Source organism: Eleutherodactylus coqui, chromosome 8 (assembly GCF_035609145.1).
Source record: "Eleutherodactylus coqui strain aEleCoq1 chromosome 8, aEleCoq1.hap1, whole genome shotgun sequence".
In the NCBI taxonomy this organism is placed as follows: Eukaryota; Metazoa; Chordata; class Amphibia; order Anura; family Eleutherodactylidae; genus Eleutherodactylus; species Eleutherodactylus coqui.
Genome location: NC_089844.1, coordinates 10,301,755 through 10,320,226, shown reverse-complemented (window position 1 = coordinate 10,320,226; position 18,472 = coordinate 10,301,755). Strand labels below are relative to the sequence as shown.

At 44.2% G+C, this 18,472-nt stretch overlaps 1 protein-coding gene across 1 annotated transcript in view; it reads left to right on the top strand.

Moving 5' to 3' along the window:
- Nucleotides 1-18,472, top strand: part of LRP1B (LDL receptor related protein 1B) — a 1,872,788-nt gene that overhangs the window by 1,691,651 nt on the left and 162,665 nt on the right. Inside the window, exons 71-72 of the mRNA XM_066577770.1 lie at nt 525-631; nt 4,303-4,435. Of these exons, the coding sequence (XP_066433867.1) occupies nt 525-631; nt 4,303-4,435 (240 nt within the window). The remainder of the gene's footprint in view (nt 1-524; nt 632-4,302; nt 4,436-18,472) is intronic.

Below are 18,472 nucleotides of genomic sequence, written 5' to 3'. Positions count from 1 at the left end.
AAACCCACATCAAAGGCGCCTCACCAGCCAACCAACAACCTGCTCTGCACGAATGAGGGGCAAAGACAGTGAAGTAACCGGTCTGCAGATGGCGGTCTATTCCTTCACAGGACACTCTGGTTAGCTTATATTCCTTGCCATGTTAGAAGGCCTGTTGAAAGATTAGACATTGATTTCTAACTAAGCTGTCTTTCAATAGGTGGTGCTGTGGAGAGACCTTTGTATCCCCTATTTGCATACTATATTCCCAGGGAGCATTGCATGGCCTGTATAAAACTACCATACACCCACTTGGTGCCATCCACAAGGAGATACATTATCCCCCCAGATCCATTCTGATATACCATAATACAACAACTTACAGTTATGTTTTACTTACGGATAAGCCAAAGATAAAGATGATTTTTTACCACCTTCCGTGAGGTTGTCATAGACCCCCCCCCCCCCCATTATTAGCATAACTAAATAGGACGATATATTTAGTTTCCACCGCATGTTACTCAACCATATCTTCTCTCCACCAGCCTCCCCAACCTGTTCCTCCAGCGAGTACGTGTGTGACAGTGGTGGCTGCATCGCGGCATACCTCAGATGTAACGGTGAATATGACTGCGCTGATGGCTCCGACGAGGTACGTAGGTTTTGTTTTTTATTAATTTACCCTGGTGTTGGTCGGGTTGATTAGTCTACAAGTTTATATATTAACTTGCAGGATTATTATGGGAGGTTCCTGTTTATATGTATGTTAGGGGGTACATTCTTTTTACTGTTTAATTGCTGATGTAATGTTTTATTGCATAGAGGAACTGTGGCTTTAAAAAGGGGCGGGGACAAGAAGCAAGTCTCTTACCAAGAAAGCCACTGGGAATGGCCAGTGAATGCGGCTGCATTGTATTTAGAGGAGCTGGCGATACTCTCTAGTGTGATACCGCGGTGAGCAGTAACCGCCCTGCTGGTACGAACATATTCAACCAAAGTCAAATTTCAGAGAGGCTGCTGCGCCCAGTCCCCTCCTGTCTGTCTGACATGGAAATCATTACAGTACCAGGTAAACCATGGTGATGACCCTACTAAACGGACATGGATATGCCCAATAAACAGAGAAGAGACTTTTGAATGGAAACCACTGAAGCGGAAGATACATATAAAGACTCAGCTGATCTGGGAAATGCTTGAACTGTTCATATTTTGCTTCCTAAAGTTCCTGAGCAAAGAAGAACCATATGTAAGACTAGCTGATATACCCGGCTTCACCCGAGTTAATTTGGTACTGGTGTTTATCTGGTGTTCACACGGAAAATCTTATGAAGGCGTGGTTACTTTAGAGATACTGAGGAAAAACATATGATCACCATTTTGCATAGTTCTCTGCGTTACCGAGGAAACACCACGGGGAGGTAACCATGCAACGTTTCCTTTATATAAAATGACATCAGGAAGTGAGAGAATTAGATTCCATACGTAAAATTTGGACGCTATTTCTTTTGCACTTAGAATTGAATAATCGAGTTGGGACCCATTAGGTTTTCCTATTTATGACCTAATCAATGCCTGTGCCAAATTTCACATTTCTATGACACCAAGAAGTGAGAGAATTAGATTCCGTACGTAAAATGTGGATGCTAATTCCTTTGCGCTTAGAATTGAATAATGGAGTTGGGACCCATTAGCTTTTCCTATATATGTCATAATCAATGCTCGTGCCAAATTTTTATGTTTCTATGACACCAAGAAGTGAGAAAATTACACTCGTACGTAAAATTTGGACGGTAATTCTTTTGCACATAGAATTGAATAATCGAGTTGGGACCCATTAACTTTTCCTATTTATGACATAATTAATGTTTGTGCCAAATTTCACGTTTCTATGACACCGGAAAGTGAGAAAATTACATTCCGTACGTAAAATTTGGACGCTAATTCTTTTGCGCATAGAATTGAATAATCGAGTTGGGACCCATTAGCTTTTCCTATTTATGACATAATCAATGCCTGTGCCAAATTTCACATTTCTATGACACCAAGAAGTGAGAGAATTAGATTCCGTACGTTAAATGTGGATGCTAATTCCTTTGCGCTTAGAATTGAATAATGGAGTTGGGACCCATTAACTTTTCCTATTTATGACATATTCAATGCGCGTGCCAAATTTTAAGTTTCTATGACACCTGGAAGTGAGAGATTTAGATTATGTACGTAAAATTTTGACGCCAATTCTTTTGCGCTAGAATTGAATAATCGAGTTGGGACCCAATTACTTTTCCTATTTTGGAGATAATTCATGTTTCTACGACATCGAGAAGTTGGAGAACTTTTGGCAAGTCAGTCGGCGAGTCAGTCACTCAGTGAGGGCTTTCGTCTTATGTGGATAAGGAGGCAACGGTGACCCTGAGTGACCCTGATAGAGTTGGGTCTGGCACTCCCAGCATTGAAGCTGATTCACCACATCTCAGACCAATGGCATAACTATAGAGGATGCAGGGGATGCGGTTGCACCCGGACCCAGGAGCCTTGGGGGCCCATAAGGCCTCTCTTCTCCATATAGGGAGCTCAGTACTATGAATAAAGCATTATAGTTGGGGGCCCTCTTACAGGTTTTGCATTGGGGCCCAGAAGCTTCATGTTACGCCTCTGTCTTAGACCTAATCTCTGCTGTGTCTCGAAGACAGGGGAACCCTAAGCTAGATACCAGGGCTCTCTTTTGCAAAATTCATCAAAAATTGTGGAATTCCAAGGTTATCCCAGTCTTGGCAGAGTGGATACATGCATTGCATTAATCATGACTACAGAGAGTCGCACTTTGAGTACAAACATATGAAGCAACTGAATTTGGACATTAGTAAGACCCAGTAAGATTGGGCAGAAACCTCATTGCACCCTCAGCTGTTCCCAATTGACCTGCGTGAAGCAGTCAGACTGGTACATTGTGATAACTACTGTAACCCTGGTTGGGGGGTTATGACTAATTATCCTTCCCAACAGGCCCTGGCGCTGACCCGTATGGGACCCGGAGACCCGGCACTCAGGATGGAGCCGCTGACATAACAAGGATCTCTTCCTGAGGATTACCTCTACATTACCAGGAACAGGCAGCCAATTCTACATTATACAACATCAATAATTATAGTGAATAACGATCATAACAGCAACTTTATAAAGTCAGGATTGGGGACGGCACAGATATACATGACATGGAATTTAACGGTCAATATTTAGACTAGCAGTCCCAATTAACTGTACCTATGTACCGGGATATACATATATATGTGTGTGCCCAGGGGGTCCCATGCACAATACCACAGAAGTCAGAAGTAAAATGGATCCTGATGCCAGGGCCCCTGTAGCCGGTGGAAGATGCAGGAATCCTCAGTAATAACAGGACGGTCCGCTGCGGGTCTGGAGATGAGTGAGGATGATGATGACGACTAGACTTCATCCGACGATCATCAAACAGAAAGGCAGATGATGATGGCAAGCCTAACTCCACTCCACTAGGTCCTTAACTCTATCTAGTTTACCAATGTGACCGGACCACTACTCTCCCTATGGGCCAGCGGTCACCTGATCTGTCAATATCCCTATACTGGATACCGATCCCGGTCTAATATACTAATACACTGATCGTACTTTGTATAGGATATAGCCATGTATCATCCATGTACAATGTTTATACAGTAAATATAACATCTAAACAGTTTTGTAGTCTGGTAACATAAGGTGCCCTCGACCGGGAGCTGAACGATAATGATGAGGCTCCCCGCAACATAAACCTAGAGAATGTAGCACAACAGCCCAGAGAAGAGTAGATAGACTACTGAAGAACTATCCTAAGGACAGGCCTTCACTAGGTTACAACTGGACTACTAGGATATCTTTTGTGATTGGTGTCAACTCCTGGGACTCCACTTATCCTGAGAATTAGGAGGCCGCAGTGCAAATTGAGTGCTACAGCCCTTTCACTGGTTTTTCCTGTAGAGCGGCGCTATTGGGTATCTGGCTGTGTAGGTTCAGTATCTGTAGCTGCCCTCCTTCACTAGAATGGAGCTGGGCTGCAGTTCCCCTGCACACCCTGGTGGCCAGGGAGCAGCTGTGCAGGGGAAGACTTTGAAGAGTTGGAGTCTCAGAGACCAATGTCCCACTGGTCATGAAGTCTAACAATTGGTTGCCGATTCTCTCTGAATACGGTTTTCGGTAATTCAGATTGAGCCCCAAGGATAAGGAATGAGCGTAGCGGTAAACGATATGTGAATGTAGACCAACGCAGATCATTCTCAGTAACATGTTTCTTCTTCTGCTCTTCAGGTTGATTGTGTGACTGACTGTAAAGAAAACCAGTTTCGATGCCGAAATAGAGCCTATTGCATCCCGGTGAGGTGGCTTTGTGACGAGGTCCACGACTGTGTAGACGGCAGCGATGAGGACAACTGTGAGAGAGGTTAGAAAGTCGTATTCCCCTCTCCGAGATGAAATTCGCTCTTGTGTATCTCATTTCCATGTGCGCCATCCGGCTGATAGATGCGGCGCTGGGGAGCGCAGCGCGGACCGTTGTGACCTACCTTCATCTACCTAAAGCCACAGGACGTTCCTTTGTAATCCTCTGTTTTCCCTCAGCATCGTTTAGTGGATTTATGTCTTAATGGCTTTTTGATGGACAATAAGGCCGGCTGCGCACAAATTGATTTGCATTGCGGAATCCGCGGTTGGCGTTCGCATCGCGGATCTGCAGCAAATCTCTTTCAGAACATGCTATGCAAAAACGCTTTTTCCCACACTCCCGTGGAAACGAATTGCGATTTCTGCGAGCAGAGAAAAAAAATCACAACATTTTCGTTTTCATGCGGATTCGCACAGACAGCTTCCATTGCACTCAGAGGAAGCCGTCTGACCCGCGGCCAATCTGCAATACGGATTTAAAGAGGTACGTGCTGTCGCCGGCCGCGGTCAGGGCTGGAATCCGCTGTGTGCTCCCGAATGCAGAATGCGACCATCTGTGTACAGCCGGCCTAAGGCTCCCCAGGATAAGTCATTGGGGAGAATTTAAATATGTTGTTATATGGAGAAACCCGTACCGCACCGTACAAAATACATTGATAGCGTGTGTGGCTCTAGCTTCTAGCTTTTCTTTTACTCTATGGTACAGGGAAATAAAAACATGGCCGGCCTTAGCTACATGCAACCCGTCTGGCTGCACAGAGTACCAGCCACCAGCTGGTAGGGGTCTCCGGGAAGGGGAAGGGGGCTGGGAGTGATTTCCAGCTTAGGACCACCAGGCCAAATGATCTTCTTCCATGCAGCAGCATCTTGTAGAGCTTCATGATTTGTCCTTCTCCCGGCTCTGCCTCCTCCCTTCTGAAGTTTCAAGGCGCTGCTGTCATCCCCTCAGCATAACTGCTTACTGCATTTATGCCATGAGCTTGGTTCTGGTGCTGTACTTATTTTATTAACTTGATTATGGTGGAGTATTTATGTGGTCGGTTCTACTGCTCTATTTATGTTATGATCTTTTATTCTGGCGACATATTTAGTTAAATCCGTTCATTGAAATCCGTGCGAGCCGTGCCTGCAGTTACAAGCACCGGCCACTACACAGAGGGCGGCGCAGAGACTTCCGCTGCTTCCGCTCTGACCTCTGTGTATTGACGGCGCTGACAGCATGCGCCTGCTCAGCTGATCGGTCGGAGTCCCGAGCGACAGACCCCAGCCGGTCAGTTATTGAGGACCTATCCTGAGGATCAGTAGTAATCGCACTGGAAACCCCCTTTAATTATGCAGAATATATAACATGCTCAGTTTTTTTCTGCGGGTTGATACGATTACAACAATACCAAAATTATCCGTTTTATTTTAAACGAGGGAAAATTAAACAAAAAATCCCATTTTTTTTCTACTTTGTGTTTTTTTTTAACCCTTTTTATTGCTTTTGTGCCCCTGGGGTGGGGAGGGGGGAGTTATTAAAAATACAGGTGATGCCTTCCATTTAGAGATGAGACACAATTGACAGCATCTTGCAAGATTATGATAAATGTGTTGGAAATAACATCCACCTCGCCTGCAGCGGCGCGGACTTCACAACCATCCATGATAAATTCCTCCCGTGACTTTACGCCCCGTAGTATTCTTCGGCATAATTAGGGTCCCGCCGTTCTTTACACTTTGTCCTTTTGACGCTTCCCCATTTCCATTTCATAAACTACAACAAAAAGGAAACAAAACATAATATTATAGAAGAAGAGTAAAGCTTCACCTTTCTACGTCTTTGCCGGCTGCAATAAAATACCACTTGTTGACTGCCACTCGCCGGGCCGGAACTAGACTCAATTGCTACTGAGTCCTTGTGAAAGAATAAGTTCAGACCCTGAGCGCCGCGGCCGATGCTTTCCACAACACAAAGAGGACATTGATCTCACATTAAAAGCCAAATGGACAAACAAAAAGTATAAAAAAAACTCCAGAGATTTGACTTGGATAAACAAAAGCACATCGGAGGCTGAATAAGTAATATTGCTGACTGCATTCACCGTAGATTGCACAAGAATAAAATCATCCCCCAGTTTTTCATTATCCGGAATGACACAAGCGCCATTCACTGTAAATATAGCCGTCGGGGCAGCTGTATAAATTCCACACTGCGGCTGAACAGCTGGGCTCGCTGTGACATTTAATAGTCTCAGGTTTTCATCCAAAATATAGTTATTTTAGCAGTAATGACTGTTCTGATATTCGGAGATGGCCATTGTTCAAATGTGAGCGACTCTGCATTAGAATATATATCATACCGGAGGTGTGAAGTGAACGATGGAGCCACTTTGCGATCGGTCTTAATTAAAAATGTCCTATTGCTTTGTTCCTATGGCTCCTAGCAGAATAAGGGGGGATTCGGATGTAAAGAGGCTGTTCTTTTTTGCACAAGTCCCACTTGAGCAAAAGTTTGCAACTTTTCAGTGTATTCACCGCCTTTGATACTTTTCTAAGCAGTGGGCGGGGCTTGGCATGAGGGAGCGGGGCTACATGTGACTCATTGAATTCTGTAGAACTCACACTAGAAGCTGGATAAGTTACAGCATAAATCTGCCAGGTTTTACTTGGCGTAGACTTCATCAAGAGGCTCATGAGTGGCCCAAGATGTGACATATGTATTTAAGAGAACCCGTCACATCCCATGAACGCATTTATGTAAGTCAAGGGCTCTACACCCCAGTCATAGATGAGGACCTCTAGAGTAATATGCGTTAAATGTATCAAAGAGGTACAAGCCTCTTAAAGGGAACCTGCTACAACCTATAGGCACATGTATAGTTGCAACTTTTGTCACAGAAACATACCAGCCAAGGTAAAGGGGGCGTGGTTAAGGGGTGTGGCTTATCACAAGGTATGTTTTTAACCTCCTAGTAATTATATCCTCCAATAGTAATAGTGACCCTAGTAGTGGTCCTAATAATAATAGTGCCCCCAGCCATTGTCTCAATAATAATAGTTTCCCCAATAGTATTAGTGTCTCCAGTGGTGCCCCCAATAGTAACAGGGCCCTCTCTTTGTCCACTCCCCTGACCTGGCACCCCCACTGCTATAAGCCCATAACTTTAGCTTGTGGGGCTTTTAGAATGTAACAGGTTCACTTGAAGCTTCTTGTGACTCTTATTTCCTGTGGCGCGTCTCACTCCAGCGGCACTCACCTAAGATCAGTCATAGATAAATGTCCTCCTATGAGTCTCCCGGGTAACACATTCTGTGGGGTGTAATCCTGCGTACATTTGGTAGATACATGGGAACATGACTGCAGGGTCTGACTGCACAGAGGTTGTTTGCTGTCTGTTACCATGGGGGCTGATTCTCTGCACAGGAGCTTCAGAAATGAAAGGGAAAAAAGGAAATTCATAATCAAAGTGGTTTTCTAGGACTCATGACCATGGATTGATGTAAAGAAATCACTACTCACCTCCTTAAATGGCCCCTGATCCAGCGCAGGAGCTCCGGTCACTGCTGCACCGATTCTGGAAGAAGGTGGTCGTGGTCACGTGCCTTTCATCAGTACTAATGCCATGAACGGCACGTGAGCACTGAGTCCTGTGATTGGCAGAGTGGTCACATGCACAGTCCGCAGCACAAGACCACTGCCAGCTTCTTCCAGGTGCAGAGCAGCAGTGACCGTCTCCTATGCTGGATCAGGGGCCATTTAAGGAGGTGAATATACTTTACTACACTCCATGGCTATACGCCTGAAAAATACCATTAGTGAAACTGCTTAAGGCCTCGTTCACACGAGCGCCGTTTTGACGCAGTATAGGTGAGCAAAAAAAATCGTGCCTATACTGTGATACAAAACGCATGGGCATACAGCTGCTCACTGGAGCAGCTGTGCTTAAAAAGGTGCAGCTACTCCAGGAGGAGAGAGAGAAGAAGCCGTGCAGGGCTTCGGGATTTCCCCATAGCAGGGAGAGAGAGAGCGGGGCTATGGGGGATTAACCCACAGCCCTGCTCTCTCTCCCTGCTATGGGTTAGTGCCCCATAGCAACACTTTGTCTCTCCCTGCTATCAGTTAATCCCCTATAGGCCCGCTCTGTCTCTCCCCACTATAGGAGATTAACCCATAGCCCTGGGTTAATCCCCCATAGCCCTGCTCTCTCTCTCCCTGCTATGGGTTAATCCCCGATAGCCCTTCTTTCTCTCTCCCTGCTATGGGTTAATCCCCCCCCATAGCCCTGCTCTCTCTCCCTGCTATGGGTTAATTCCCCATTGCCCCGCTCTTTCTCTCCCTGCTATGGGTTAATCCCCCATAGCCCCTCTCTGTCTCTCCCTGCTATGGATTATTCCTCCATAGCCCCGCTCTGTCTCTCCCTGCTATGGGTGATTAACTCATAGCTCCGCTTTCTTTCTCTGCTGTGGGGATCCCCGAGGGATACCCCTATAGTGCAGAGAGAGGGGGTGGGGCTATGAAGCTTCTCACAGGGATTCCCCATAGCAAAGATTGAGAGGGCTGGGCTAGAGAAGTGATGCTAGAGGGTGGATACCTCTAACCCTGCCCCTTCCTCACATGCTCTCAAAGAAGCTCTGTAACCCCACCCCCATATCTCTCTCTATTATAGGGAAATCCCTTGGGGAAAAGGGTGGAGGGAGTCTCCTACTGCCCTTGCTGCTAGGGATTTGTCCAGCAGGGGGGCTGAAGGAATACCTCGCTGCTTACAGCAGGACATTTAAAGCATGCTCCCAGAAGCACATTTTAAATGCCCCATTGTAAATTCCTGTTAGTCCCTGCTGGGATTAAGGGAACCCTCAGGGAGTCTCCCCTTGCCCATAGGGACTAACAGGAGTTTACAGCGGGACATCTAACATGTGCTTCTGGGCAGCAGGTTCTAAATGTCCTGCTGTAAGCAGCGGGGAATTCCCTCGGTCGGCAGAAATCTTCTTTTCCTGCACAGGAGTTTCCATAAATTCCTGCTCCCATAGGAGTCAATGGAGACTCCTGCGCAGCTTGCACCAAGATAGGTCATGTATCTCTTCTCGCAGCACAGAGATTAGGACAAGGACTGCAAGCTCAGAACTATGTTTGATTGGTGCGAGTATTTAGTGTGTCTAAAATTCCTTCATGTGAACGCTTCTATAGGAAACCATGGGTTCTAATAGAAACGATCTTTTCACACGCCGCTAATGTAGTAACACATCGCCCGTGTGATCGAGGCCTAACGGTGCCTACCCACCACGGTTCTTTTTCACTGCGAAATTCGCAGCGTTTTTTTTTTTCTAGGTGTCTATGGGACTTGTTAATGTTAAAATCGTGATGCGGCAAAATTGCGATTTTGCGGTAAAAAAAACTATGCGAATTTCACTGTGAAAATGTAACGGTAGTGGGTAGGCACCCTTAATGTTCATTTTATATTAATTGAGGGAATTAGAAAAAAAAAATGTGGACTGAGGGGCGTATTGACTTAGAACAGCATTTAATCCATCAATCTCAGTAAAGTGTGCATTGGCACAGATGCAACTAATGTATTAAGAGGCACAAGCTTCTTAACCTATTCCTGACCTAGGGCGGAAATGTACGTTAAAAATGATAATGCGGGGAGGGGGGGGGGGGCATGGCCAGGTGTGCATGGCGGAGGTCACATAGTCCCTGCACCGCAGTACATACCGGTACGACTACTAACTGGCTTAGCACAACACCCAGCAGTCACCCCTGATCCCGTTGTTAGCGCTGACATCGGCAGTAACAATGCTCCATAGCAAAGGCAAGAAAAGTCCTCTCAAAATGATGACCTTCTTCTGTGCTAATGGGACATCCCAAGATGGCGCCGGGCAGCAGCAGAGTCGCGCTTTTCTCAGCGGTATCCCTGCTCTCCAGCGGTAGCTGACATCCACCACCTGAAGCTATTCTACAGCTAAATCCCGAAGCTGGCAGCCCTGTTCCCACAGCTACAACACAGAGACCCATAGCTGTGGATCCCTCCGAAGTAGTGACGGAGTGTCCAAGACACACTAACCCCTTCCATCCCATATACACCAACCCTGTGCAGTGGGAACAGTGAGGCTACAAGAAGCAACATATCATAAACATACAACCCCCCGGTGTACAGATATGCCTGGAACTGAAACCACAATGCGCTCTTTGTTGGCAGATCCAAAGCTCTCTATTCAGAAGGATATCGCTGATGACAATGGGCGATATGTCATCTTCATCTGCTCCATCAAAGTACACCATAGCTTCAGAGTATGCCCCAACCCCAGAGAGCATGCATTCATTGAAAAAACTTGAAAAACTATAAGCCAACATAAAGTCGGTCCCTCAATATTATTGGGCGACCTTAATAAAACCCTCTGGCCCTCTATGGACTCCTGAGCTACTAAACCTAGAAACCAACCAACTTCTATTGTCCCTTTGCCAAATATAAACAATGTAATCGATATTTGGAGCTTGCATCATCCAACTGCGCATGATTATACCTTTTTGTCTCCCCCCCCCCCCCCCATAAAGTCTACAGTAGAATTGACCTCATCTTGATTGACCAAAACCTTTTAAAAGATGCCACTTCTACTACAGTCTATTTGCTGGTCTGACCATGCTTCTGTTGCACTGTCACTCTTAGAACAATTTAACCACCCACCAATAACTATATATTACGACACCCAAAGTACGCTCCCTGCTGACTACAATCATTACTAGACTACTTCCAGCTTAACGATAATGGCGAAGTCTCAGACTCCACTTTGTGATGCGCCCACAAAGCACTTATGAGAGGCCAGTTCATAAATCAAGCATCCTATGATAAAAAACACACCACCGCGTTGTTGGTCTCTTCACAGACACAGTTATGTGCATTACATAGATTGAACAAAGCATCCTACTTCAACAACAGCTCCAAGAACTCCGTATTTACGAGCATGATCTCGTTCAGAGAAAACTCAAAATGACACATTACTGGCATAGTAATAAACCCGGTGCTGTACTGGCAACATGAGTAAAGACCTGGACAGCCAAACTGTGCATACCCTTTATCCATGACGCAAGAAATGTCAAGATATTTGACCCCCAGTGAATTATTATAAATCCCTATACAACCTAACTACCGATTAAATCTAGGACCCAACCCACCGATAATAAGATAACTTCCTTCTTGGACAACTTGAATTTACCCACATTATCTTCCGCTGAATTGGATATCTTATCGCAGCCATTCAGCTCTGCTGAAGTCCTTGAGGCTATTCAAACCCTTCAACAAATCCCCTGGGCCCGACGGGCTTACAAATGGGTAATACAAAGCCCATAGGCTCACTCTAGCCCCTTACCTAAGGGAATAGCTACAAACGGACATGCACCACAAAAGGTGCTAAAAGCACTTAAAATCTTCCCTCAGTATCGAGAATAATTGAAAAATTTAGCCAGGTGAGCTACTAAAAATCAGTGCTTCCAAATCTCTAATCCCTAGTATGGGAATCCCTGAGACCCTGCAAGCAAAACTAGAATCCCGTATCTGGGTGTCACCCTAACATTTCCTATCGCACAACTGAGTCCTACTAACTTTTTAAAACTTTATTAACGCTTTTTGAAAAATATGTCAAAAAAGACACCAGTTTATGGGTCTCTTGGCTAGGCCACATCACCATTACCAAAAGGCAATTGCTGCCTAAAATCTTATATTTGGGCCTCGGTCAGACGAGCGTCTTTTCCGCGCATGAATAGACACGCAATAAGATTGCTTCTAAAAGAACCAATGATTCCTATATGTGTTCAATGAACGATCTTTAGACACACAAGATACTCGCACCAATCAGAGATAGGACATGCGAGTGAAACTCACATCAAAGGTCCATGGTGCGTGCAAAGATGGGACCTGAGCTATCCTGGGAGCGTGCTTCCCATAGACCCCTATGGGTGCCCGTCTGACCAGGCCTAATTCTGCAATCTACCAGCGGTTATACCCAATACTATCTTAAATAGAATACAAAACCTATTAACACGTTATATCTGGTGCAACAAAAAGGCAGGAGTATCCTCTAAAATATTTCCTCTCCCCTCTTCGCAGGGAGGCCCAGCTGCCCACATATAAAAAATTATTATGCACCACAGGGCGGAATTACCAGCGGAATGCCTGCCAACAACCCACAAGTTGGTTTCATTGCGAATTCCTGTGCAGAATTCACGCCGGTGATACAAGTGACATGTTGCGGCTTTGAGTTCCGGTTTGTGCGGGTTTTGTGCGGGTTATTTCCGCAGTAAGGAGATGAGATTTTTTAAATCTTGTCCACTTTGCTGCTGCTGTGAATGTAGCACAATTTACATGCAGCGGGTCCGCACGGAAATTCTGTGGCAATTCTACCGCGTGTGAACCCAGCCTTACTTGACCAACTAGAAAGCTGGTAGCTGCATGACTTATCCAATCATTGGATCCAGTATCATTGGGTGCTCTAAAACTGTCAAACCTATTATGGGCTTCCAGATTGACTAAGAAGTTTCCCCGTCCACCTCCCCTGCAGTATCTGAAGAACACCAGGTAGGGAGGATACACATTGTGGCAAATACTTAAAATTCCGATAGAGGTGATCCAACTTATAATTGCAGATCTAAACCTAGACACATGGCGCACCGGAGGCAGCACCAAGGTTGAGGATTTGTTTGAAGGACTGACCATGAAATTCTTTACACAACTACATGAATCATTGCAATTATCACATCCTATAAATGCCTACAACTACGACTAGAGATGAGTGAACGTACTCGTAATGAGTACTTACGCACCCAAGTACCGCCATTTTCGAGTACTTCAGTACTCGCGCGTAAAGATTCGGGGGGCGCCGGGGGGCGGGGAGAGGCGCGGCGGTGCGGGGGGTAGCAGCGGGGAACAGGGGGGAGCCCTCTCTCTCTCCCTCTCCCCCCCACTCCCCGCTGCAACCCCCCGCGCCGCCACGGCGCCCCCCGAATTTTTTCGCCCGAGTACGGAAGTACTCGAAAATCGCGGTACTCGGGCGAAAAAGGGGCGGGCCCGAGCACGTTCGCTCATCTCTAACTACGACCTTTTCTCTCATCATCCCCCACCCCCGACCACAACCTTACTCACTAAATATGAGTCCTTTTTACATAACTGTGGAATTCAGGCTGAAGCCATTACTAAAGCCTATATAGCACTAATATCACAAACTTCTCCATCTACCCTTCCTTTTTTAAATTAATTGGGAAAAAGACCTCCAGGAATCCTTCAGTGAAGACCAGTGGTCATTGGCATTTAAACTCATCCCTAAGACTTCCCATTATACAAACCACCTGGAAACCAATAGAAAGCTTCTGTATAGATGATACTTGACTCCCTATTGCTTAGGGAATCGTCCGTCCCAACACTCCAATATTTGCTGGAGATGTCACCAACAAATTGGCTCACTGATGCATATATGGTGGCCATGTGAATTTCTTAAGCCACTAGAGAATCAAGTACACCCAGCATTATGTTCAATTCTACATGGTAACCTTAATTGGAACCCAGGTGTAGCCCTATTATCACTGGGCATAGAAAACTGCACTCCCCTGACCTGTTTATTGTGTCACACGTGTTGACAGCGACCAGATCATCCATAGCCAAAAAATGGGGATCCCCCATGTCCCATCATTAACGGAGATCATCTTAGTGGTCCAACACAACTGTGTAATGGAACACTTGATTGCCAATAGATTGGACTAACCGGGAAGGTTTAAGCACCACCCGGCAAAATCGCTCCTCTTCTCAGAATATTTATGCTAATTTCCACCCACAAGTATGGAACCAATAGGTACAAAAGGGAACATGTCATTTCCTATACCGTTACCGTTGTTTCTTGTATCAACCTGTTTGGGTATTTATCATGATGTAATAGTGCAGCTGAACTATTCCATTGCTGGGCACCCCCTGACCGAAGAATCCATTGTCCGTTTTAACTCACTAGTTTTTTTTAACGTTCTTCTCCCCTCTTATGTTTAACAGTTTTTTTCTCTATTGAACATTTTCCACTTTTAGTCCACGAACCACAGAGTAACTAAAATGGTCAACACAACCCAATATGTGTATATCAGAAAGCAGGATATTCATTCGACCCCCATGGAATCGATTATTGCAAATGTATCTACATACATAATGTAGTAAATAGAATATATACAAGTCCCGACTCAAAAAATGTCACCTGCTATATACTGGACCGAAGTCTCACTGTATATTAGATTACAAATCGCATGTTGACTTACTTTATTGCCTATATTAGAGCTGAACTGCGTGATGTATAATCTCTACACATGGTTAATACTGTACTCTGTATTATATCTGTTTTACCCCTGTTGAAAATTCAAAAAAACACTTAAAAAAATAATGCACTGCAGTACAGAAGTACTGTAGTGTATTATCAGAGCAATCATAGCATAACAGTTTGAAGTCCCCTGCAGGATCATAAAAATGTATCAAATAAATAAATACATTTTTGTGCACTTTGCCCTCATTGTTTAAAAAAGCATGTTTGGTATCACCACATCTGTAATGACCAGCACAATAAATTAAACACACATTTTATCCTGAATGGAAAACACTGTAAAAATAAAAGTAGAAAATGGAGCCAAAATGCTTTTTTTTGAATAATTGTGCCTTCAAAAAAAGTGTAATAACAGTGATTGAAAAGATGTAGGTACCCCAAAATGATACCAATAAAAACTACAGCTCATCACACGAAAAAGCAGACCCCCGCAGAGCTCCATCGATGGAAATATTAAAAACGTGTAGGACTTTGAATGGAGCAATGTTAAATAAATAAATAACATTCCAATAAAAGGGTTTTATTGTGCAAAAGAGGAAAAATAAAAAAAAAAATAAAAAAATAAAAAATATATATATAAATAATTCTGGTATTGTCATAATTGTATCAACCAGCAGAAAACAATGTGTTATCTATGCTGCATGATTAATACTGTTAACCCCAGAATGCATGCGTTTTTTTTTTCCTGCCCTCCAAAACTGTATAAAAATTATGCAATATATTATATGTATACAAAAAATGGTACCAATAAAAACTTCAAATTTCCACGCAAAAAGCAAGCCCCCATGTGGCCATGTTCATGGAAAACATAACAGTTATGGCTTTTTAAATGTAGAGTTGAAAAGAACCTCCAAAGAACCTCCGAAAATGATTGTGTTAAGGTTTCAGCTATCTTTCTTTATCTGTTTAGTCAGACGCTTTATGGATCTGCCCCCTCCAGGCGGCTTCTTTCAGTTCGATCATTTGCATGTTGGTCTCGGCTTTGATAGTATCGCACCAGCGCGTTCTTTGTCGGCCAGGTCTTCTTTTGCCACTGACCACTCCAAGCATTAGCCATGTTTCTAATGAACTAGCTCACATTATGGGGCCAAAGTGCGAGAGTTTCACTTTTGTAATTTTGCCCTCCAATGCAGACATTGGTTTGATGCGGTCTAGGACTGTTCTGTTCATGATCTTCGTGGTCCAAGGAATTTGTAGGAGTTTCCTCCAGCACCAAAGTTCAAGGGCATCAATTTTCCTCAAGCCTGTTTTCTTCCGCAGTTATAAGTTGTGATTGGGGAGATGATTGCGTTGACTATCCAGCATTTTGCTGCAATGCTTATGTCTTTGTTTTTCCAGATCTCATCCACACTTAACATTGCGTCGCGATTCATCATTTTATTTCGGGTCCTGATTCTCCATTGCAGTCTATTTTCACTCTGAGGAAGATGAAGTCTTGAACTGCTTTGGTTTCTTCATTGTTGATGCAGATTTTTCCTGCACCATTACCGGCTGTTGTCATGATCTTCACTTTTTGATATTCAAGTATAGGCCTGCTTTTTCACCTCTTTCTTTAACTTTTTGCATCAGTTGTTCAAGATCTTCCTGATTTCTGCCAGCAGGGTTGTATCATCTGTAGATATGAGATCGTTGATGTTTCTTCCACCGATCCTGACTCCGATGTTGGATTTGTCTAAATTGTATTGCCTCATGATCACCTCTGCATACAGGTTGAACAATGAAGGGGATAAGATGCAGCCTTGGTGCACACCCTTCCCGATACTAAACAATTCCATGTTAGTGTTGAAGGTCCTCACCGTGGCCTCTTGGTTCGCATAATACAACTGTATGAGTTGCCCCAGATGTCCCGGGACTCCAATTTGCCTTAGGCATGGCCTCAGCTTGCTATGTTCAATGCAATTGAAGGCTTGTTCTTCTTCCTTTGCAAAAACCGTCTTGTGCATCAAGGAGTTCTCATTCCACTATCGGTTTCAGCTATATTTTCACTAGTTTTTGGCATAAGTATGGTAAATTGAAGCCATTGAATCCACACACCCTTTTTAACTAACCCCCATCTACTTTTATAAACATGGCCAAAGCTGGCATAAAAATGACAACGGAAATCTGATGTACAGAACTATGTAACTGTGCCCTGCCGTCTTTAATGAGGAGTCCATGAAACCACCTCTCTACTACAATGCAGATGGATATATAATATCTGGTAAAACTGTCATTTTTGGATTTCCCTTCACTCTCTGGGGTGCACATGATTTTGAAATCTCTACTTTTGCCAAGAGTTTGCGCAGTGACTCTTCACTTAACTAAAAAGAGCCATGAAGATTCTGAATTGAGGGAAGAGCAGTATAAGAACTGCTCTCGAGGATGGTCTTCTGGGTGATTTCATAGGTTGAAGAGAAAGATAAGAGGCATGCGGAGGAGAGTGAAGGTTTGAAGTACAAAACTCGCGGGATACAAATACTAGATTCTAAACGACAGAAAGTAAACTGCAATTCTACTTCATTAAAAAGCCTAAACTCTCCCCGGGCCGGAGAAGAGACAGAAGTACTGCAGATAGCGACCATATCTTTAGGAATGCAAACTTTATGCTTCATGTCCGAAAATATTTTATCATATGGAGCAATTCACTTAGTTAAGGTTTTGCCTGATACATATCACCTGAGACAAGAACTCTACTATCAGCTTCATCATACAAAAAGTAAAGTTGACTGTGAACATCTAGATATCCGAGAGCCCTCAGACTTCTAGATGTCCACGTCTTTTGATGTTAAAGGGATTTGTTCATCAGATGTTTCTATGTTAAGCTGCCACTCTAGCGGTTTGGGACAAATTTAACACACATATGTAAAAACTAGAAGAATGAGTGTTAACACAGAAACTAAATTTTATTTCATGGCATTCTATATGAAAATTGCCCTGCCTTGAGTCATGGAGGTAGGCCACCTCAATGAGTTTGAAGAACTTGACGCCAAACGCCAAATTTGGAATACTTGCTCAAAGCCCTCCTATAATTACACTTATAATTCTAGTGGACTACCATATAGTGCCACCAGTAACTGGACCTTTAAGACCAAGTTTGGCTCTGCATCACACATTAGAATGCCAGCCAGGAGCTAGGGTGTCACCGTTGATGCATTGTGGAGGACATCATCATCATGACATTGACTTCAGCTCAGATCCCGATGAAATCCTTTGAGATGTCAGTGTGCATGTCTATTCCCGTTGGGACAGAAGGCCACACAGCGCAAGCATGGAATTTCACCATCAGCGACAGAGGGAGGCGGCCTACATAGTTAGAGAACGGAGTGATTTGGGGCTGCAGTGGCCCACTTTTGTGAGGAAGGTCACTTTGTATACAGGGTGCCACAAAATAAAAGTAGTTTTTTGTGTTGACACACATTGTTCTGGTGTTCACAAACACATGTCCAGAGTGAGTTAAATCGGGCCGAAACTGCATTGGTGGCAGCTTAGTATGACTTCTATATGACATCAAGGTTAAGCTGCAATACCAGTAACAACCCCTGAAGAGTGGTACAGTTTCTGGAAAGGAAAAGCAGACTTGTATTTCTAGTCCCAGAGAACCCCTTTAAGAGCTCCTGTTCTAGGTACCAACGCCGGTCTTAAAAACGCTTTACGCAAATCATTCACATTGAGTGGAGAGTTGAGTTTGTCATTTAAATATGTGGGCAACTATTGGGCCATGTGGATGTTATTGAGG